The sequence below is a fragment of the Manis javanica genome, chromosome 17 (genome assembly GCF_040802235.1).
Source record: "Manis javanica isolate MJ-LG chromosome 17, MJ_LKY, whole genome shotgun sequence".
Classification (NCBI taxonomy): domain Eukaryota; kingdom Metazoa; phylum Chordata; class Mammalia; order Pholidota; family Manidae; genus Manis; species Manis javanica.
Window position 1 is genome coordinate 58,842,978 of NC_133172.1, and position 22,434 is coordinate 58,865,411.

General features: G+C 47.2%; 1 protein-coding gene across 1 annotated transcript in view; it reads left to right on the forward strand.

Annotated features, from left to right (window-relative positions):
• Positions 1-414: 414 nt before the first annotated feature.
• The window catches only part of HSD17B2 (hydroxysteroid 17-beta dehydrogenase 2), a 69,795-nt gene continuing 47,775 nt past the window's right edge, over positions 415-22,434 (forward strand). Inside the window, exon 1 of the mRNA XM_017665858.3 lies at positions 415-971. Within this exon, the coding sequence (XP_017521347.1) occupies positions 704-971 (268 nt within the window). The 5' untranslated portion in view covers positions 415-703. The remainder of the gene's footprint in view (positions 972-22,434) is intronic.

Consider the following 22,434-nt stretch of genomic DNA (forward strand, 5'->3'; position numbering starts at 1 on the left):
TTATAGTTGTATTATCATTCTTATTCCCTCTCCCTGGCACAATCTCCTCCCTGGCCAGACCAAAGCACTTTTCATCTGCCAAGAATGTCTTCCTCCGGTTCTGCATTTCCTCTGCCTCCAGCTCTTAGTCTGCGTCAAGTGGGAGTTGGCAGGAGTCCTACGGACATGGACAAAATCAATGATGCCTTCCCTTCCAGCGTCCCTCTCCCAAACCTCACTGGTTGCCTAGATTTACACACACACACACCCTGGATCAGAAAAAGAACTCTGCAGACACACCACAGGCTCCTAAAGGGGGAGCAGTTTTCCCTTGAGCTAGAGGCTTTATTTACTCTCCAGATTGACTCCTGTTGATTATTATCCAACTAGTTATCTCTCCAGAGGTCGTTAAAAAAACAGTGCCTGTGTGTTTGTTGTCGGTGAGTGTTAGTGCATGTGTCATGAGCGCAGGCTTGTGGGGGAGCCATCAGATAGGACGTGCTCTGGCATTTATATTAAACCGCATACCGGGTTTTAGTTATGCATAGGAAATATGTGCCTGTGGAGTTGTGCTTAATCCACCCTCATTTAGAGCGTGTGAGAGCTGTTTTCTCCCCCTCCCTTCTTGCCTCTCCGTTCATATAACCCAGGCAGCCTCCAGCCAGCCTTTGCCCATTTGACTTGCTGGCCCTGAGCACACAACGGGTGCAGTGAGGCTCTGAGAATGAGCACTTTCTTCTCTGAGACGGCATGGCTCTGCCTGGCTGTCGCTGCAGTGCTGGGAGGAGCAGTGCTTTGCAAACTCCGGAAGAGCCCGGGGCAGGTGGAAGTAAAGGTGGTCTGCCTGGTGGGCCTCTGGGGAGGGGCTTGCCTGCTCGGCCCATCCGTCTTCGGGGTGTTGATCCTCTTCTCCCTGTCATGCTCTCTCCTGTACACTTACTTATCTGGCCAAGAGTTGTTACCTGTGGACCAAAAGGCGGTGCTGATCACAGGTAAGCAGAGGGCACTGTGACGCTCACTCTGGGCGGCTGCTTTGCCTTAGTGGGACTTTTTCAGGTTTAAAAATAAAATAGGTAGCATGGAATAAATGAAAGCACGCTGGCACGTGTCTTTCACTCCATTGTTATGTTTGCTTTCTTCAGGAGGTACACTTGAAGGGGCTGGTGGTGAGTGGGAAGGGGAAGGGCACCTAAGCCATGATTTTGTTAATTTCCCGGGACAAAGAGGAATAACAAATCTGCGGGACTCTGTGTGCTCCGCTGTGCCCAGCCAAGTCCCTTAGGTTTCTTGAGGCTTAAACGGAATTTCATTCTGAGATTAATATTTGGCTTGTTCTAGACTTGGGCTCTTATACCCTCGATGTGCTAGAAAGCTTACAAAGAAAAGCCAGGTTTGCTGTGTGCTTTGCTGTGTGCTTTGCTGTGTTTTTTTAAATATTGGAAGGACTCTCACCTGGGCTGGGAATTTTGCGGTTTGCGTGACTGCTGCCAGGAGGCATGCATGTCGTCTGAACCTTTTGTCTTCTTATCTTCATCAGACCGCTAATATTTCTTAATTGGATCAAGCTGGCAGGACGTCCAGAAGGCAGCTGGCGGTGAGCTGAGCTGCCAGCTTTTTTCTTCTATTGTGTTTCTTTTTCTACCGCAAGTGTGAGGCCAAATGAAATTCCTGTGTGTTGTAAAACTGGTTGGTTTGGTAGCGAAGTCCAAACCCGGATAGGGCTTGCGTTAGGATCGCCCGGCCGCGGTATGGACACCAGCTGCAGAATCCTTGGGGAGGTCACTGCCCTGCCCCCTACCGTGAGGCCGTGACCTGCGGGGATGAGGGCAAACACAGGATGCCGACAGAAGCAAATCAAGGGGTTTCTCAATTTACTGAGAAATGGACTCTAAAGTGACTTGTCTCTTTTGTGTTTAACACAGTAACTAAATTCTCTCTTGAAATGCAAGTTGTCATGCATGAGAGTTTTGAAGTGCTATGGAACACAAGCTTCTTTAAGAAAAAAGAAAAACAGTTCAAAGGTAGAAAACTCAGTTGATCAAGGGGTTGTTTATCTACATGAATTTCTGGATCACAGGGAATCACATGCCCAGAAGACTGGTTGGGTTTTTCTACTTTTTGCCTAGAATTCTCTGACTGGGCTGGGTGAAAAGCTGTTATAACAGCCTGAATCCTTCTGTGCTGTGTGTGCTAGCAAGTTCCCATGGTCCTCAGAATTAATTCCAGGTCGAATTTGTTTGTATTTTTCCACTTGTGTGAAAGGAGCAAGAACAATTAAGCATGTTAAAAAAAAAATAGCCATGGTGGCTGCGGTTGACATGAATGGGACATGGTCCCCTGGAGGCCCAGATATTCTTGGGAAATCAGTTTCAGGGGGCTGCACTTCTAAGGCTAATAAATAAGAATAATCATTTATACTATAATACTAATTAATACTTTAGATGAACTGGACAAACTTCAAGGTAACTGAGAAAACAGGAAGCCTCTCTTGCTTATCTCGTCAGCGTTCTTCAGTCCTCGGCTTTTGAAGACGTAGGCATGCATGCAGAAATGTGCAAAATACACACCCAAGCCAGTTAGCTCACATAGCCATTGAAATGTCCTGACTTGTGTTTGTGGCGTAAAAAATGATTGATTCAATTGGGCAATTTAAGCCCAGTGACTAATCCCTCAATGAAATGCTCAGCAATTAAGAAAGTTTAGAAATGAGAGAGGAACTACCTACATTTACAGGCAACTGAAATGTCCCTTTCAGGTTCTGTCCTTTTCATGAGGTTCAACCTTAGTTCTAGAGAAGGTTTCAAGATCTTTGTCCTAAATGGTGAAATTTAAAATGAATTCATTTGTTAGACTAGAACTCACTAAAAAGTAAGTCACCATGAGTTGGAATAACCTTTGTTTCAGGTTAGTTTATGTTATCAACATTTTAGCGTGTGTGGGTTGAGGGGTGGCATTGGGGCATGGGTATGCAGGGGGAAATGTGGCAGTGTCCATCCATCAATAATTCAAAATTTGGAAATTTCTCTTAACTAAATAACCTGATATATGGAAAAAGGCTAGACGCAGCATGAAACAGCACATTCACAAAGTCGTTCAACACAATTGTATTTAAAATTGTGAAATCCCAAAAGCAATCAAAATGGTGACAACTTAACGGTATATCCTCTGAGTGTAACAGTGGGCCGCCACTGAGCGTATAAACGACAGCCACAGGTCTGTGTTACCACATGGAAAACTGGGCTAAGGGGACACATGCAGCAGGTGCATGGATGAGACTCCGTATCACTTGAATAGGAAAAACCCTGGAAGAAAATAGTTTGTGAGTGGTTGGATCAGAGTACTTGGATTAGTTTTTCCCTTAGAATCTCTCTAATATATTACTTACAGAATAAAACCATTTAAAAAAGAGATCATGTTAAAAGACAAAGGCTATTTTAGTGCCTATTTAATTATGGACCCAGGGGTAGGACAATTGCCAGGATAAGTTCTAAAAACTGTTTTTCTTTGAGTCCCTTATTTCATCTTGCTCAGCTCATCAAAGGTCTTTTGCTTCAGAATGGAATTATGGGAAAAGAAAAAATAAGCAAGCATAGAGTATTTGAACGTGTATTTGTCTTCAGTACATGCAGCCTGGAGCTACAGCAGCCGTGGCCATTCGTTTTTTAGGTGGTGGTAGAGTTACTGTGGAGCAGGCCCATGTCACTGCGACAGCATCTCAAGGTCAACAGCGTGGACACGTGTTGAAGTCTGACAGGCCCAGGTTTGGACCCTGCCCTTACTTCCGTTGCTTTAGTCTGGTTCTCCAGAGGCGGGGCTTGAGATGAGGGTTTGGGTGGAAGGGATTTATAAGGAAGGTTTCCAAGGAATCCTGGTTCTGCAGCAGGGAAGACGTTCAGGGAAGGGGAAGGGGTCAAATGGTGTGCGGCAATCAAGGGACGTCTGAGTGTCACGTTGGCTTACTTGTCCCAGGCTGACATGGAGGCAGAGGGGGTCACACAGGGGGGCCGTGCCCACTGCAGGCTTGAATGCTCGGTCCGGATGCCCTCATACCTGTCAATCATTAGCTAAGGGCTGTCACTGCCCCCTTCACACTCCCACTCCAGGGGTGGGGAGCGGGGGAGGCTGTAACTCCAGGCACTCTGCTCCCCTGAGCCCCTGGAGAGTGAACTCTGGCCCCTGGGGCAGCCCTCGGACACAGTTGCCAGGGCTGACTGCTGGGCGGGAAGTGCACCACGGATCAGAGCCCACAGAACTGGCCCAGGGACCGGGCAGCATGGCCTCATCTGCTGCACACACACCTCACTAGCTGTATGCTTATCGGTACCCACTTTAGCGCTTTTGAACTTCCGTTTTCTCCTCTGTGAACTGAAAAGGATAGTATACATACCCATACTCTTAAAGTTGGAATTAGTGGTTAAGAGAGAGCAAAGGAGAGGTAAGACAGGAGGGAGGAAGGGAGAGGGCAAGAGAGCTGGTTTTGTGTACTGGGTGATGAGGGGAAAGGTTGAGGAGTGGGGTTAGGAGAAGAAACCAAAAAGAAAAGGCTGACAAAGAAATAGAAGAACATTCATTTATTCACTCAACAACCATTTACAGAGTCCTCAGCATGGGCCGCATGCTGTCCAGAAGCAATAACAGACCATGGAGTTAGTATGCTGTCAAATGACGGACCAAAGTTCCTAGTTTTCCTTGACCTTGGACGCCTTGCACTGGGGTCCCTCCCTCCTCTTCTGAGGCTGTGCGTCCTTCTCAGCTGACCCTTTGCACTTGGTAAAAGAGGCAGAGGGCGCTTTGATGCTCTGCCCCCGGACCTTTCACCCTGGCACTGCTGGTCTTCCTCACCCTCTTCGAGTGTTCGGCATCTACTGTGGGCAGGGCACACATGCGGAGGGCTTCACACCCCAAGGGGGGAGGTACAGGCACACCTAACTAGAGCCGTGCAATGGGACCGGGGGCACCTGCAGGGGAGTCCCACAAGGCCATGGAGCCCGGGATGGGGGTTAACAAAGGAGGGGACTCGTTAGGAATTAAAAAGTAGCTTTCTAGAGGGAAACTAGGAAGGTCTTCCAGGCTAACTGGGAAAGCAGCTACCACGCACACAGCTAGTGCTGTTAAAACTGGCTGAGTTGGATAATTTTTAATTGGAATTTTCAAAACGGATACAATGAAGGCTCATGGTGGGGAAGAAGGGTCTGTTTCATGCAGAGGGCACTATTTTTATGCTCCAAACAAAAGGTCCTTGGTGGATGGGGACCCCTTCTGGGACTTACTCAATAGTTCAATTCAGGTTCAGATTGAATACTGTTGGCAGTGGTTCAGGATCTGGGCTTCTTCGGATTTAACGTTAGTTTATTGAAATGGATAAACATTGATGGTGGGCCATGAACTAAGGGAAATGTCAATGCTCAGAGCTTTACATACATTTTATAGTTGATTCTCACAACCCTGACAATGAGGAGACTATGAGCCCAAAGTCGCTGAGTTACCGAGTAGCAGAGATCAGACCCATCTGCCACTCCAAGCCATGCTCTTCACCGCTATCCTTATCACTGTTATGGCCACGGTTACTAATAGCCTCTAAGGGTTTCCAGGCTATAGGCGTCCAGTCGATCAGCAAGTAAATGTTGAACATCTATTACGTGCACAAGTGTCTGCTTGATACAGAGCTTGGCAACTGGCTGGATGAAGCAAGAAATGCAGATGAGAGAAGATAAAGTGAAGGTGCCGAGGACAGTGTGAGGGATTTTTGGAAAGGCTGATGCTTTGAGAGATGCCATAAGATGAATGTGACTTCAGCTTTGAGTCTGAGGGCAATGGGGGACAACGTGGGTGGAAAGTCACTGACAGTCGGAAGTACAGAATGCGACCTTCGTTAGGTTTGTAGGAGACTGGACAAACATGAGCAATGACGAGATGGTTAGTGCTGCAAGGGAAGAGGTCACTTAAGCACATGGTAAGGAATCAGTGCAGTCCTCCATGAACCTAAAGTCCAGTCTGTCAGATTTTTAAAAATATGACTGTGCCTCCTTTTTTATCATTCAATTTAAGCTTTACCTTAGCCCTCTGCAGAGAAGCATAAAAAGGTATTGCGAACCTGGGGAATTTCATAAAGGTTGGAGTTGTGATTTTATCAGGCATTCTGAATGGGGTGTGTTGGCCGGAGGATGTTCTCATGGTGCGAAGGTGGCCCTGACGCCCCGTGAGCCGTCTGGAGGCAGGGACCCTGTCTCTCAGATGACCGTGTCCACCGTCTCCATCCGAACGCTTTAGACGCGACACAATATTAATGAGTGAATGAGCTGCGGCGGGACAAAACATGCTTGTGAAATGTCCTTCCCTCTTGCGTTCACTGGCTGGCTTCGGTGGGACTGTCCCAGTCCGCCCCCATGCTTTGGTACTTACCGCGGCCAGTTCTTCTTGCTGGGGTCACCTGCGTGGAAAGGGCAGAGTGACGTGGCTGAGGTGTGGGGGCCCCGTTCTTCTTCTGCAGTGACTTAATTGTTGGCTTGCTTTGGATGGGCCTTTGTGATGAACTGGTTCTATGTGGGCTCCTGCCTCCCCGGGGTCTGGCACAGGCAGGACCTCCTCCGGCTGCCACCAGGTCGCCGCCCCTGCCCTCCCACGTCCCTGGGGTCTCACCAGAGCTGGGCTTCCAGCCCGGCACTGCTGACCATGTTCTCCTTCTTGACACGGCCTCCTTTGCCTGCCCGGTCATCGCGATTCCATGCTTCTCGCCGGCGTCTCTGTCTCCTGACTCCTCCACATTCTTCTCCCTCCCCCTCCCCTGAGGTGGCCCTTGACGCTCTGTCCTCAGCCCTCTCATCTCGCTGCGTCCTCTGCCACCTAAGTCCACCTGCTCCTGTGCTATCAACAGTCTCTGGGAGGACTGGGAAATCTGTCGTTTTGTGCACCCGGCACTATTGTGACCTCTTAACTCATATGGCCAGGATTTTGGGCTGAAACTTAAAACTTGGCATGTTCTAAAACAAGCTTGTCTCCTCTTCTAATCCTTTTCATTTTCTTAGGTTCTCTGGCTCCCACCATCTCCCCGGTTCTGTCTGTTCCACCACGCTGCCATCCCTGTTTCTACTCCTTTCCATCAGTCACCTTCTACGGGTTCTTTTTCTCCCCCATTGATCGTTTGTTTGTTGGCTCATCTTTCTCTGTCTGCCCTTCCTAAGTGCCAGCATTCCCCATACCCCCAAATTCCCTGCATTTTCCTTCTGGATGTACTTGTACCCCACACTCTCCTGCAGTCTTCACATGTGGCTTCCCCTGTATTCTGGCGTATTCTGGTACGATCAGCCTCTGATCTGGTATTCTGCTGACCAGCGGCCTCTAAGCCTTGCCCAGATCTGTTCCCTGCCCTCTGGAGTCACACAGCCCCTGCTTCCCAAATCTCTCTCCCTAAATGTTCAAGGGTCCATGTGTCCCTGAGCGCACGTGCTGACCTCCCCCAAGTCTTGCCACCTGTCCGATATGCTCTATTCTGTTGACGGCACTGTCACCATCTCCCCATCTCCTCAAGTCAGAGAATTCACAGTCATCTTCGAATCCTCCTACCCACACACCCATATATCCAGCCGGCCATTTATTTGTAACTCAATGGCCTTTCTCAACCTCTGGAGTCTCTCCTCCTATCCTCTGGGTTCAAAGCTTTCTTGTTCCTCGTTTGGACTATTGTGATCACGTCTTTGCCGTTAGCCCTGCCTCTCATCACTCCATCCTCACCCTGTAGCCAGGACGATGTTGTTCTAAAGAAGAAAACCAACCAACCCCCACTTCCTTGTTTATAAAATCCTTCTGTAGTCTCTCATCCCTGTAAGGTTCAAACGTGTGTGCAAAGGTCCCTGACAATAGAAGTCATGCCATATACTTCCTTTACATGGGCCCCAAATCCCAGGAAGGTTCTGGATACCTATTAGCCATTCAAAAAGTTGTATGCTATCAAGGCTCTGTACTAAAAAATATGATTACCTTTAAGACAGGTCAGGAGTTGCCAGGGAGGTAAAATCTGAGGTTTTCAGAAGGGTCCCTGGTACAAACAAGTTCTTAACTCAGAAAATGATAAAAAATTATCCTTGTCCACACCCTCATGGACATAGCTGCCTTGCCCGTTATATATATTATCTATATTGTTGTTTTATATACATGTATTTATGTTGGTATCTGAGCCTTAATTACCCTGTGGATTGTAGTATCCCACATTTATGCTCCTAAAGATGAATCATTCTCAGGCGCTGCTCCGTCACCCCGTCCAGCACCTTCCTGATTTTGGTGTTTGAGCCTGGGTGCTCAGGGTCAGGGATTAGACCAGAACATAGGGCGTCAATGCTAGAACATGGTGTGGACAAAGTTCTGAGGCAAGGCCAGAGACATCAAGTGAATGGGTAGATGGTTCACACAGTTCTGTTGTACTAAACCAAATGGAGATAAACAGGTGATGGTGAATAAGAGAAATCAGTAACATCCAGGTGCCAAAGAGGACAAGATGGGGTCAACATAACAGGGAGCAGAGTGGAGTGGAGTGGAGTGACACGCCCAGCCTGGGTGACCCAGGGACTCCTGCGGCTTCCGTCTCATCCGCTGTAGGACTAGCACAGGGTCCAGTACAGTACACGTAACACTCTGGAGTTCCCTGACTCCCCCGTGACCACTTGCAGACACCAGGAGGTCCTTCCTGTGTGCTCAGAACTGGCCAGCTTCCATGGCCTTTCTGCCATAAACGGGACATTGAAAAGATAGGTGTCCGCTGGAAAACAGTGCTACAATTCAAGAACAGAAACCATTAGGAACCTTGTGTTGGATGCCTTTTGTGTGCGAAGACAAGGCCGTTCTGTCAGACTCTCCAGTCAGGTACCCTGCTCTGTCTCCCCAAGGGAGGAGAGGGCACGAGATGGAGCAGGCCCAGAGGCGCCACGCCAAGGGCTGCCCTTCCACATGGAAGGGGGCGTGGGAAGTGCTCCTTCTAACACTGGGCCGAGACAACCCGCTGTCTGGGTGGAGGATATTATACCTAAAGGATAGCTTGTGTGAAAGGTCCAGGGAGATTTGACTGTGAACTTAAAGGAGTCAATGGTGGGCTGTCTGCCTACCCCTCCAACATAAACACATATGCACAGCGTCACTCTTAGGATGCACAGTCTCTAACTGAAGGTATTAGACCCTCACCAGCTCTGGGCCCTTAAACAAGGTGCTTCATAAGCCTGACATTAATTTTCTTCATATAAAAAATGGGAATCATGATTGATGCCTGTTTGCACGATTATATAAAATTATGAATATAGATATGCTGCACAGCACATAGTAGTTCCTTCATGAAATAGAATGATGTTTACCGTTTCTTTATCTTGCTCTGTCTAATAGGGAGACAAAAGCAAAATAGGAACCTGGTGGTTCCGCCTCTGGCCCCCTCACGAATGCCGCCCACTGGCCTCCGCCCGTGTCCCCTGCCCCTTCGTTCTTTTGCATCATGATCATCCCTTGACTGGCAAGCCCTCTTTCTGTAACTGACTTGCTTCTGAAGGCCTCAGTCTAACCTCGGTTTTCACTCACAGATGCCTGTCTTACAGGTACGAAGGGCTGTCCCTTGCAGACCTGTGGCTCTGCCCTGTGTCTGCTGTGGGTCCCTGCCCTCTGCAGGCTTGGCCTCCTCCGAGAGTTCCCTGTGTGGCCACTCCAGCCTCTTGGGTTATCGCCCATCATTCTTCTTGGTCTTGATCGTTTACTCTAAGTTGTCTTTTCAGTTCTTCTATTAGAGAGGGAGGCTTGAGGGCAATGGGTTATCACTTCAAACCTACTCTGTGTACTGTTAAGTTTTGTAACGTTTTTGGCAGTGTGGCACGGAGATGAGAGTTCATTCATTTAGAGCGTAGTGGGGAAGACGGAGATGAAACCAGGACATTACAAGGCACTGCAGTGTGTGAGGTCAGAGGTGGGAAGAGGTGGGAAGAGGTGAGAGGAGCTGAGACCACCTGGGAGTCTGGGCAAGGCCACGCGTTCAGAGAGCAAGTGACTGATTGGCGGGACTTCGTGATGCAACAATCAGAGGACTTGCTGGCTTTGAACCTAGACAGAGCAGAGAAAGACCCACTGCGCATTGGACTTTCCTTACTGTAACCCTCATCAAAGCCCTTTGTCATCCCTTTTGACTGTCTGTCTTGCCAGGGGACCCGGAGCTCCAGGAGGGCAGGCAGTGTGTCAGCATGGTGACCGCACTAGGCCGCAGGTATGAATTCACGAACAAATGAGTGCAGAGAATGACTGCGAGGAACTGAGACTGAGTCTCACTGCTAAGAGAAACGATGGATTTTAAGAGACAGAGGGGAAGCGGTTGACTTTGAAGGACAGCTAAAGCCTTTTGATAGAGACATGTTGAATCTGAGGTGCCAGGGTTACATCCAGGTAGAGAGGTCCAGATGAATTTAGAGAATTGAGACTAAAATCCAAGAAAGAGCCCAAGAATGGAGATACAGTTAGGTTCGTCTTCCCCATAGGTAGGATAAATGGAGCTCTGGAAGCTGAAATGACATTGGAGAGAAGGGCATAGATAGAGATTAGGACAAGTACATGGGCAGTGGGGTCCACCTACGTCTGCAGGGTAGCAGGTAGAGGTACACCTGGGTGGTGTCATATTCCAATGAAGAGAGTTATAAATAACACCCAGTGTGGAGGAGAGACTGAATGGAGTGACAAGATACCTCTGGATTCAGTGCCTTGGGCATACTGATTAGAGAGAATTGTTTTAGTAAAGAGTAGGGGCCCCAATGCAAAGACAGCAAGGAGATGGGCACCTCTGAAGTTTCGGGAACACTGGTGAAAAAAGGAAGGATGAGAGATGGGGATGAGCTCCCAGGGATAGTAAGATCGGAAGAAGAAATTTGGGAGAGAGAGAAATTTTGAGGAATGATTTTGAGGGCCCCAAAGGAAGGGAGTGTAGATGAAGTCCCAGCTTCAAGGGAGAAGACACTGACAGTGCAGACAGGATCGTGGTAATTGATGTGCAGAAAGGATCATGGTACTTGATGAAATAAGAGATGGTTGTCCAACGGATAAAGAAAAATAGAACAGCCATGCATGTCTCAGCCCTCGTCCGATTTAGTTTACAAGGCGGATATGAAAAGTGATTGGTTAAAAGGGAAGCTTACATATGTAGCAAATCTCCAATGGTTTATGGTGCTGTTTATGGTTACAGGATAGTTATGAGAATAAGGTGAAAGAAAGCATATGCCAAGTGCTTAGTACTGTGCCTGGCCACAGGGTCCAACTGTGGTAAATACTGCTGGAGGAAACTGGAGAAAACAGACAATAAAGCAATTGGAGAGGGCATCACGGTGGAGAGAATGCCAGCTATTTTCTGGGCTGGAACAGGTAGTCTTTGCGTGGGATTCTTCTCTCCCTACCCTGCCAAGTTCAATTAGATCTCTCTTGTTTATGCCCCCTTTCATCACTTCTATTAACCTTTAAAGTATTTGTTTAACGTCTTCTTCCTCCTAAAGCAGTAGTAGTTCTTGACCGGGAATAATTTTGCTCCGCAGGGAACATTTTGGCAATGTCTGAGGATGTTTTTGTTTGTCCCAACTCTGCAGCATAGGCACGTGCTACTGGCACCCAGTGGGTAGGAGCTGGGGAGGCCGCTGCACACCGCACACGGCACAGGACAGGCCCCCACAACGAAGAAGTGATTGATCTCAAACGTCAGTAGAGCTGAGGTTGAGACACCCTGTCCTAGAGTGTGAACTCCCCAGATCAGAGGCCATTCCATTCTCATTGATCATGATATCCCCAAGTGCCAGGTACACAGCCCGTCACAAGGTGGGGGTTCAATAATAAGCAAAGGAAATGGAGATTGAACAGGAGCTTGAAGACTAGGCCAGATCTACATGTATTTTCTTCTGCCCTGAGAACACAGTGCCCTAGGGTGTGGGGGAGTTGCTTGGAAAGAAATGATAAGGGAGACTAAAGATATTCTATCCCCAAAGGGATGGAAGAGATGGCGCCGCCCTGGGGCTCCACCTGGAGACTGACATTACTAGAAACAAGAGTATCGCAGAACAAAAGGTCTGGAACTGCAGGTAACGCCCAAGCCGATGAGCAGTTCGTTGTGTTGGCAGATAGAATTCAGCCAGCCACTGAAAATCTCCAGCAGAGATAGAAGTCCAAGTTGAACCAAACTAGAGTTTCTTTGGTAATGCTCAAGGTGAGTGTCTCAGCCCATGGTGGGCTGTGCTCTCAGAGGACTCCCGGGGGGCAGTGTCAACGATCCCTGTGCATTAGACTCGCCCCTGGGGCCTTAAAGCACACTGATGCTCAGGCACTGGCTCCCAGAGCTCTGGTTTACCTGATCGGAGGTGTGCCCTCAGGACAGTGGTGTTGTTTCGCTCCCCTCCGGTGAAGCTAATGTGTTGTCCTACACTGAGAATGAACCGCAGCTCAAAGCCTTGTATAGGCACTTTCTCTCTCCCACGCCTTCTGTACCCAGTTCCACTGGGGGGTCTCAGACTGTAGATGTCTGAAACCGAGCTCTTGATGTGGGACCCCCTCCTACCTGGCCCTGGCTCAGCCTTCCCCACCCGGTGAGCTACACTACCTGGTTCCCTCCCTCCTGGTTCTAGAGACCAGAATCTGAGAGTCACCCTTAATCCCCATTTCTTCTCTTTCTCTCACCATCGTACCCAGTTCATTCCCAGCGCTGCAACTGCTCCCTTCAGAACACATCTTGGTTGACCCGCTGCTCCTTCCCCACCCCCTTCCTCCTCTCTTCCTGGGCTGCTCCTGGCCTCTGGGGTCGTTCCACTCTGGTCCCTCCAGCCCATTCTCTGCCAAGTGACCGGAGTGCCCTCTCTCTGGCTTAACACCCTTCAGGGCTTTCCACTGTCAGTAAAAACCCAAGCTTCTGCACAAGACCACAGGCCCCTGGCACCTCTCAGCTCTCGCCCTTCTCGTCTCCTCATTCGCTTGGAACACGGAGCTTTTCCCAGCATTGTAGCCTGGGCCCGTACTGCTCCATCCACCTGGAGTCAATGAGTGGGTGGTCCCTTTACAAGGCTGGCTTGTTCTCCATCTTCGGATCTTAATCTAAATCGGAGCTGCTCTGTCTTGGCACTGCTGACATTGCAGGCCCCCAAATCCTTTGTTGTTGGGGCGGCCACGTGCATTATGGGTGTTTAGAGGCTTGTAAGGCCCCAGCTCACCCACCAGAGGCTCCTGGCACCTGCTCCCAAGTTGTGACAACCGCAGATATCTCCAGACTCTGCCAAATGTCCCACAAGGCAAAACTACTGGCCAGTTGAAACACTACCTGTTTAAATATAACTTTTTTGAGCAGGTGTTCCCTGGTGTCCAGGCTTTATGTCTCCAGCTGTTATTCTCCACATCTTGCGACTTTCACAGCTCTTTTCTCACCTTGAAATTAGGTACACACTGGTTCACCGAGTAAGTACTGTAGCCCCCTCCTCCCACCTGACTGCCGTGACTACTCAGTTCTGTGTAACTGGCATCTGACCCACATGCTGGCACAGCAGAAACTCAGCAAGCACGCCCTGAACAAATGCACGCATTAATGAACGAGTGCGTGAGCAAGCTGGGATTTCTGGGTGTGCAAGCACCGTGTCCCAGGGAGAGAGGCGATCCGCAGAAAGAGCATGGACTTTGGAGTCATCCAGTTCTGGCTTCGTAGCTCTGCAGGACCTGGGACAGCTGAGTAACATCCCAGAGGCTCAGTTTAGTCGTTTGCCAAATGGGGAAACTGTTCTTGAGGTCTGATCAGCTGTGTTGCCCTTCCTGCTCTGTCCCGGGTCCCAGGTGATCTTGATGCTCTCTCGGCAGTCCGTGCACATCTCTGTCACCACTGCCCGGGACAGGAATCAATGCTGCAACCTCAGTGCCGTACGCAGGGCCAGGCCTATCACAGGTGCTCGGCCACTGGCCTCTGTGCAGTGTGTCCAGGGGTCAGGTTGTATCCATGCTTTAATGACAGCCCTGGCCGTGCCTCTCTCTTGTGTGTGTTCAGTGGGCAGTCTGGCTTCTAGCAGAAACCTGGGACGCTAGGGCCTGGGTCTTCCTACCTTTCTGTTTCCTCTTTCTTCTCTGAACTTTGCCAACAATGGCTTTGATGGTAATGTTGTCCAGCTGTCTCTTAGACCCAGGGAACGGAGCGTGAGCAGCAACACTCCCCTCTTTCTCCTCGGCCAGAAAAGGGAATCTTTGTGTCCCCAAGATGGTTCTAGCAGAGTTCTCGTGAGTAGCGTTGCCATTGAGTTGTGGTTTGCTCACAGCATAAGCGTCTTCAGGAGGCACCCTTTTGAGGTGTCCTCTCTGCTCAGAAACCCTCCGGAGTCTGAGCTCAGGGGTGTGCACTTGCCCCGGGCCCGGCTCACGCTCATGCCAGTCTCCGTAGGCCGGTAAGCCACAAAGCTGGGATGTGAATCTAGGTCCTGTCTATTTCTATTGTCCTGCTCAGAATCCACATTCGAGGGGAAGAGCACCCTTTCCCCCAGCCTGGGCAGGGTTTGCCTGTCCACCTGCGACCACACGTGGAGGGCAGAGGTAGCCCCTCAGTGTCCTGGGGCTGCTGTGACAGAGCACCCCTGACGGGGCGGCTTAAAACAATAGAACAGCTGTTTTAAGTTGTTTTACATGACCCTTTCTGTATCCTTTATTGAGTTTTCTTTCCAATCACCCCATTTGCCATTTCTTTACTCTAGGGATCCTAACCGATGCAACAGCAGAAACAACATGTCCATTGCACTTTGAAGAAAGGTTCATTCCACTGTTGTTTTCTGACGGCACAGACGTTTTGCTCAGGGACAGATCTTGGTCAGAATTCGTGTTCTTGGTGTTCCTTTGGTGCTGAACCAAGTTGTAACTCATTAACTGCAGGTGCTTTCTAAGAATTTTTTTCCCTGGTAGCACAGGTTTGGCCTGCATACCAGGTACAAAAATCAGTAGGAGGAGGCCACAGAGCCCCATGCAGGTCACGGAGTCAGTGGCCCGGGCCGCAAAGAGAAGCCAAACCGCAAAGCCCCGGAGCAGGGGCAGCAAGGGGGATTCGGAAGAGGCCCACACTCCCAACGAGCTGAGGTCGGCACAGCCCTGGTGCGGAGGCTATGGAGACACGAGGACATCGTTGAAATCATTGCCAGTTTTTATTTTTCGTTCTCCTGAGTTAAAAAACAATGACAGGGACTGCGACCTAAGACAACGAATAACCAATGATAAGTTTTGCAGGATTGGGAAACCTCCATGGTGCCAGCCATGGACCCTGGGTTCCCCACCAGTCTATCAGCCCCCTGAGGGCAGGATTGGGTCCATCCTGGTCGCCCCAGCACCAAGCCCAGGGTGGGGTGCAGAGAAGCTGAGTGAGTTCATGAGTGAGACACTCCGGATGGGGCTGGCTTCTGAAGATGCTGCAAGTGAACCCTGGGACTCTGCATAGAGAAAACCAGCCCTTATTCGCTGTTGCCCTTGGAAAGGAAGTTTTCTCTCCAGTTGCTAGTAGGTGTGGACAGTGCCTGATGGGCAGGGCATCCCCTTTGCATTATGCAAGGGAGGTTTTAACCTGACCGTAGATGGAAGTTCCTGTGTTGATTTAATTAAGCTGTTGCTTCTGATAATCAAAGTGACTCACATAACAGAGAGGGTCACCCTTCCCCAACAGACCCCCAGGTATCATCCACTCAAATCCCTATACTCTGCCCTGTGAGAGGGCCAGCTATGCCCTCCAAATATGTTTGCAAATTCCCAGGCTCATCTTTCTCCAAGTCACTTCTTGGTCTGATTCCCAGTGAAGGTGAACTCAAGTTCTATACCTGCTTTCAGCGAAAATATGCAAGTGCACCTTTTCCTTGATTACTCACCCTCAACTCACACACCAAAAAAAAAAAAAAAAAAAAAGAAGCCACACACACACAGATCAGCTGAAAGTAGTAAGCTTTCCAGAAAATTCAGGGGGTTTTCAATTATGGCAACACGGTAGGCATCAGACTGCCTTATTCTTTTCTGTATCTACTTTTTATTGACCTATATAATTCACATACCATGAAATTCAGCCTTTAGAGTGTACAAGCCTGGTTTTTAGTATATCTGTAAGGTTGTGCAGCTGTCACCACTACCTAATTCCAAGTTTCCATCACCCCAAAAAGACCCTTAGCAGACTGCCCTAGTCTTAAAATGTTACTTATCATTTCTGCCAAGTCAACAGCCCAACCTCCTGCCATGCTGCTTTCCATCCCTACCCCTGCTTCATCTCTCTGGGGTACCACTCTTTCTCCTTTCCCATTCACCTTGGGTGGAATGAAGACTATTCAACAGTGCATATAGAAATATCATGTGAGTCACATAAATTATTTGAAGTTTTCTAGTGGTCGCATTTAAAAAAAGTAAAGAAGAAGTAGGTAACGTTAATGTTAATAATGTATTTTATTTAATGCAATATATCTAAAATATTATCACTTCAACCTGTGATCAGTGTAAAGGTGACTAAGGAGGTATTTTTCATTGTACCATATCTTGGATGCTTTGTTTGCATGTTGCTTCTTAGAGAAGCCTTCCACGGTGTGTCTCCTCAAGGCAAGTCTCTTCCTTCCATGTCAGTTATTCAACACAGCACTCACGTGAGTTCCTTTGTAGCACTTAGCACCATTCATGATTTTCTTTTTCATATCATGCATGTATTGTCTGTATCCTACCCTGGACTGTGAACTTTGGGAGGATGGTGCAATGGACTCGTGTTGGAATGGTCTCCCCTCCAAAATTCGAACGTTGAAGTTCTAAACCCCCATGTGTCAGTATTTGGAAGTGGGGCCTTTGGGAGGCAATTAGGTTTAGATGAGGTCATGAGAGTGGGGCTCTCATGCTGGGGTCAGTGTCCTTATACGAGGAGGTACTGGAGCTCTCTCTCTGCCGTGCGAGGGCACAGTAAGGCCAGAAAGATAGCTCTCACCAGAACCTGACCGTGCTGGCGACGTGCTCTCTGATTTCTGGCCTCCAGAACTGTGGGAGAACGGATTTCTATTATTTAAGCCATTCAATCTTTTTTTTTTTTTTTGAGAGGGCATCTCTCATATTTATTGCTCAAATGGTTGTTAACAACAATAAAATTCTGTATGGGGGGTCAATGCTCAATGCACAATCATTAATCCATCTCAAGCCTAGTTCTCGTCAGTCTCCAATCTTCTGAAGCATAACGAACAAGTTCTTATGGTGAACGAATTCTTACATAGTGAATAAGTTCTTACATGGTGAACAGTACAGGGCATTCATCACAGAAACTTTCGGTTCTGATCATGCATTATGAACTATAAACAATCAGGTCAAATATGAATATTCGTTTGATTTTTATACTTGATTTATATGTGGATCCCACATTTCTCTCTTTATTATTATTATTATTTTTATTTTTAATAAACTGCTGAAGTGGTAGGTAGATGCAAGATAAAGGTAGAAAACATAGTTTAGTGTTGTAAGAGAGCAAATGTAGATGATCAGGTGCGTGCCTGTAGACTATGTGCTAATCAGAGCTAGACAAGGGCAATAAAACATCCATTAAGCCATTCAATCTTACAGCAAGGATAAGGAGGAACCCAGAAGATGGAAAATGGGGGGCTTGTGTGAGATGATGAATAAACCAGCCCGATGGAAAAGTGGGTCCTGAGGGTGGGCTTGGTTGGGTGTGAAAATCATCCATCCATGGATGAAATACTTGATCTATTACCTATCAGACAAGCAGGGGCCAGAGTAGGTTCATGAGTAGGGAGAGGTGAGCTAAGGAATGAGTGGAAATTAGAAACCAGAATCCAACGAGAAAACAACGCAGCTGAAGCCTGGATCCAATAAGGAAATAACACAATGTTCTGTGTGTGAGTGGGGATGGCAAACCCATCTTTCTTGCGCTGTCTCTGCTTCGTTAGGAAGTTCGGGGTAAGCAGGTTCTAAGAGAGGGGGTGCTTTGATAGAACAGTGTCCGTGGTGGCCTCAGGAGGTTGTGGTGATGGAGACATTCCAGTTTGGAAGGAACTAGGTTGATCGCAGTGATCGTTAATGAAATGGAAAATGAAGACCGTCTGTAAATCAGAGATCTCTGGGATTTCTGGGCAGTATTTTGGCCAAATCTGGCAGGTAGCGTCATGCGCCTTTGTATGTTAGAAGCAGCCAAGTGAATTTCTGGCTCTGTGCTGGCAAGAATGACATCCCATCAGCCAGGAGACACCTTTCCTGTGAAATAGACCCACAGAGCCGTAATTAAGGCAGCCCTTTGCAGATGAGACCACAGATAATGACAGGGAGGGGGAACTAAGCCACCCCGGGATAATGGGGCAATTTAAGTACATCTCTGGGTAGTTTTCCCTTCTTTGTGTTATGTTAATCTTAAGTAAATTTACTTTTTATGTGGTAGCGTGGTATTTTTTATGTAGTTGTTTGACATGTTTTTACAAGTATAACTGCTCCTAACTTTCTTGTGAAATTCATGGTTGGGACCTTTAAAAGAAAAATTCCACTTACTAAGCCACATGAGAATGTAGGAGGAAGAAAAGAATCCAGCCTCAAAAAGGACTAATGAATGATTCCATTTATTTAAAGTAAAAATCAGGCACAACTGATCTGTGCTATTAGAAGTCAGGATAGTGGTGACTTATGGATTGGCGATGACTGGACGGAGGCACAGGGGAGCTCTCTGGGGAGCTGGTTATGTTCTGTTTCTTCATCTGAATGCTGGTTGCATGCATGGATTCACTCCAAAAATTCACCAAGGTGCACACAAGTCAAAAGATATCTGGAGAAGTTTCTCTGTCATGAACATGGCAGACAGGTAGTCTCAAATGGTTATCGCCTTAAATAACTACATCAGGTGATATATACACCAGTCATTGATTTACAAAGGTTAACTATATTCAGATGGAACATGGTAAATGGGGGAAAAAAAAACCCCCACCAAAAACATGTGTATTCGAATCTTAGGATTCTAATCATACTTCTGCTCCCGTTAGTTGAATGATGGTGGAAACTTTTATTCTTTGAACATTGGTTTCCTCATCTGCAAAGTGGGATTAAAAAGATAGACTTTCACAGGAGCCAAGTGAAAGAGCTTGAAATGGCCAAAGCTGGAGCAATTTAAACAATAAAGTAGTGTTGGATTATAACCCAACATACAAAGCTAATATCCACGAGTCCACTAATGTACAAATAAATGATAGAATAAATTAATAAATGAGGGAGAAAACACACATCTCCCATGCACAAGAATTCCAGATAATTAATGTAAGTACTCCAGTCTAAATAATTTATGTAGAGGATGATAACTCCTCGTTTCTTAAGCGCGAGCTCTGCGTGGAGACTTCCTTCCAACGAGTACAGCATGGAAGGGGGCAGAAGAGTAATTTTACAGTGGAGAAACCTGACATCATCACTTCATCCAAGTGAGCACGGGTGACATCAATGGTCATAAATCATGTTGATAGCATGTACTCTCAATATGACGGGATGAAAATGGTACTTTACCTCTGTGATCTCTGCTCCACAAGCTCATAACCCCGGGCTAATCTTAAGGAAGGTATCAGACAAATTCCAGTAGAGGGGCGTCCTATAACATACCTGATCAGAACTCTTTAAAACCATCAAAGAGATCAAAAACAAGAAACCGTCAGAACCAAGAGGAGCGTAAGGAGGCGTGACAACTGGATGTCATGTGGTGTCGCGGAGGGGATCCTGGGACAGAATAAGGACAGTAAATAAAAGATAAGGAAATCTGAGTACAGGATGGAATTTAGTTAATAATAAAGTATCAGTATTGGTTCATTAAGTACAGAAAATATAACTCAATAGTGTAAGATATTAGTAATAGGGGAAACTGTATGCAGGGTGTATGGAAACTCTATACTGTTTTCCCAATTTTTTTGGAAGTCTAAAACTGCTCTAAAAAATTAAAATCTATTTTTTTAAAAAGACCCACTTTGCCTTGAGATCTCAGGCTTGAAATGAGGTAACATACATAAATACAAGGCTCTCAGATTTGGGGGACCTAGTTCCCATAGACGGGGCAAAGTTTATTAGGGCCCACTTACTCCACCTACTCCAGCTTTGTGCTGGTTCCTACGTGTCCAAGGGCTGATGCAGACTTTCGTGGGGACCAGATCTGAGCAGAATGCTGAATGAGTCATCTGTGGACTATAGTGACGTTTGTGAATATAAAATTTGAGAAACCTTTAATAAGTTAGGTACAGGTAAAAAAGAATGGATGGATGTGGTCATTAAAAAGAGATCTGAATTTGGGGGATCTGTTTGTGGCCCATCAGTGCACCACTGGCTAAACTTTGAGGATTTATTTTATTTAAAAAATTATTAAATACCTATTCCATGTCAAGCACTGTGATAGCTTAGGGATTCAAAAATAAGCAGTCACTGTGCATAAAGTATCACTTTATAGTCTTCTAGTAGGCATAAGAAAAAAGGAATTCAATCAACAAATGCAATCATTTTTGAATTGAAGGAAACAATCAAATGGCTGAGACAACGAATAATAATGGGGTGTGGGCTTTTGGGAGGCAACACTGCAGGTTAGATCCCTTGGGAAACAGACTCTGAGGCACAGCAGAGCATGCAAGGTGTTTCTTAAGGACTGCCCAGGAATGCACACCTACAGAGGACAGAGCGGGAGCAGGGTGGCCGATAGCGTGGGGAGCTCTGGAACTAGAGGGACCCGTGTGGTTTCTCCCATGTTGGGCTGACCAGGCTTCTGTGCTCCTGCATCGATTAATTTATTGGATGCAGACCACTCTGAGGAAGGCGGCTCTTTGTAGCCGGAACAATGCCTGGAAGAGCGCACGCTTCTGAAGTATGTCTGCCAACAGCTCTCCCAGCACCTGGGCAAGTCCTTTCTTGAAGGGGGCTGTGGAGGTGGTACATCACAGGGGTGTCCACCATGGGAGGCAGGAGACATGTATTTTAGATGCAATGGCCAGAAGGATTCCCTCTGAGGTGGTGGCATTTAGGCTAAGGCCTGGAGGATGGGAAAGAGCTAGTAAGGCAGAGAAAAGATAAGGTACTGTATATGCAAAGGTCCTGAGGTAGGAAAGAATTTGGTACTGATCTCTGTGATATGGCCACTGGGCACATTCCTGGCACTAAGTGAATATTCTTTTTCCTTCCTGAGGTGCGTCTTTCCTTGGTTCCTGATAACTAACTGCATATTTCCTCAGGCTGCCGTGCATTGCCAGTGGGGCACCAGAGTCGACTTGTAAAAACTCTTGGAGTCAGTTGTTAAATAGTCAGGAATTTGGGGAGCTGATTGTTAAACCTTTGGCAGCTTAGAAGTTGTCTTAGCTCAGGCTGCTGCACCAAAATACCATTACCTGGGCAGGTTACAAGCAACGGAGAGGCGCTTCTCATGGTTGTGGAGCCAGCACAGGCAGGCCCTGGTGGGAGCCTTCCTCCCGGCCGCTGAGCCCCACGTGGCAGAAAGAGGGCAGGCTCGCTCTACGGTCCCAAACAAGATCACTGATCGCATCCATGAGCCTCATGACCTGATCACGTCCCAAAGGCCCAGCTCCTAGGATTTGGGTTTCGACATAAGAATTTGGGGGACTGTCATTGCTTCTAGGCCTTTTCAGGATGCAGAATGAGGGAATAGGCGATGTTTATTAAGAGGAAACTAAATCATGAATTCTATTGATACTTTTGGCTCAAATTTAAGATGATGGCACTTTTACTTCTCTTCTTCAATGTGAGACTTGCATTCTTTTCCTTTATGCTGAAAATCTTGGTTCCTAGTGGCATTAACATAATACTTCATTTTTCTCCATATACATATGACAGCTCAAAATAACTATAATTACATTAACAATAATAATATTATGATTACTAATAAGGCTAATGAGGGCAGTTCAAAATTTTGTCAGTCTTTATGATTTTGGCTGGTAAGTGCAGAAGAAATGGAAAAATAATTCTTTTAAAATTGTGAGTGAAATACTAATGGAGACAACAGTCATTAATGCCATTAATGGAGGCTAAAGCTTGCGTGAAAGGTTGAAGGGGAACCTTGTATTAGATGGCTGGGCTCGCAGCACCTGAATTCACTGACCAGTCGGCACCACTGCAAGTTTGTATCGCCCAGTGAAACAGGAGGCACCCAGCACCACCTTTCAGGCAGTCTTGAAATAAAACAAATACACTTAAATCTAATTAGACCTCTAGATCTAGCTTTACCGGAAGTACAGAAGACAGAGAGGCAAATCAAACGACAGCAGCAGGAAGCAATGCACCACATTCAGGATGTGGGATATGCTAGAGGACAGAATGTTACGGTTTCTTCAATAAAGTAAGTGGCATGATACAAGGGAAGGACAGAACTTTCCCGAATAGATGAGGCTTGAAGAGACATGAAAACCAAATATGATGTGTTGGTATTGTTTTATCTTGAGCCAAACTAACTGCAAGAAGACCTTTGTGAAATGAGCAGGG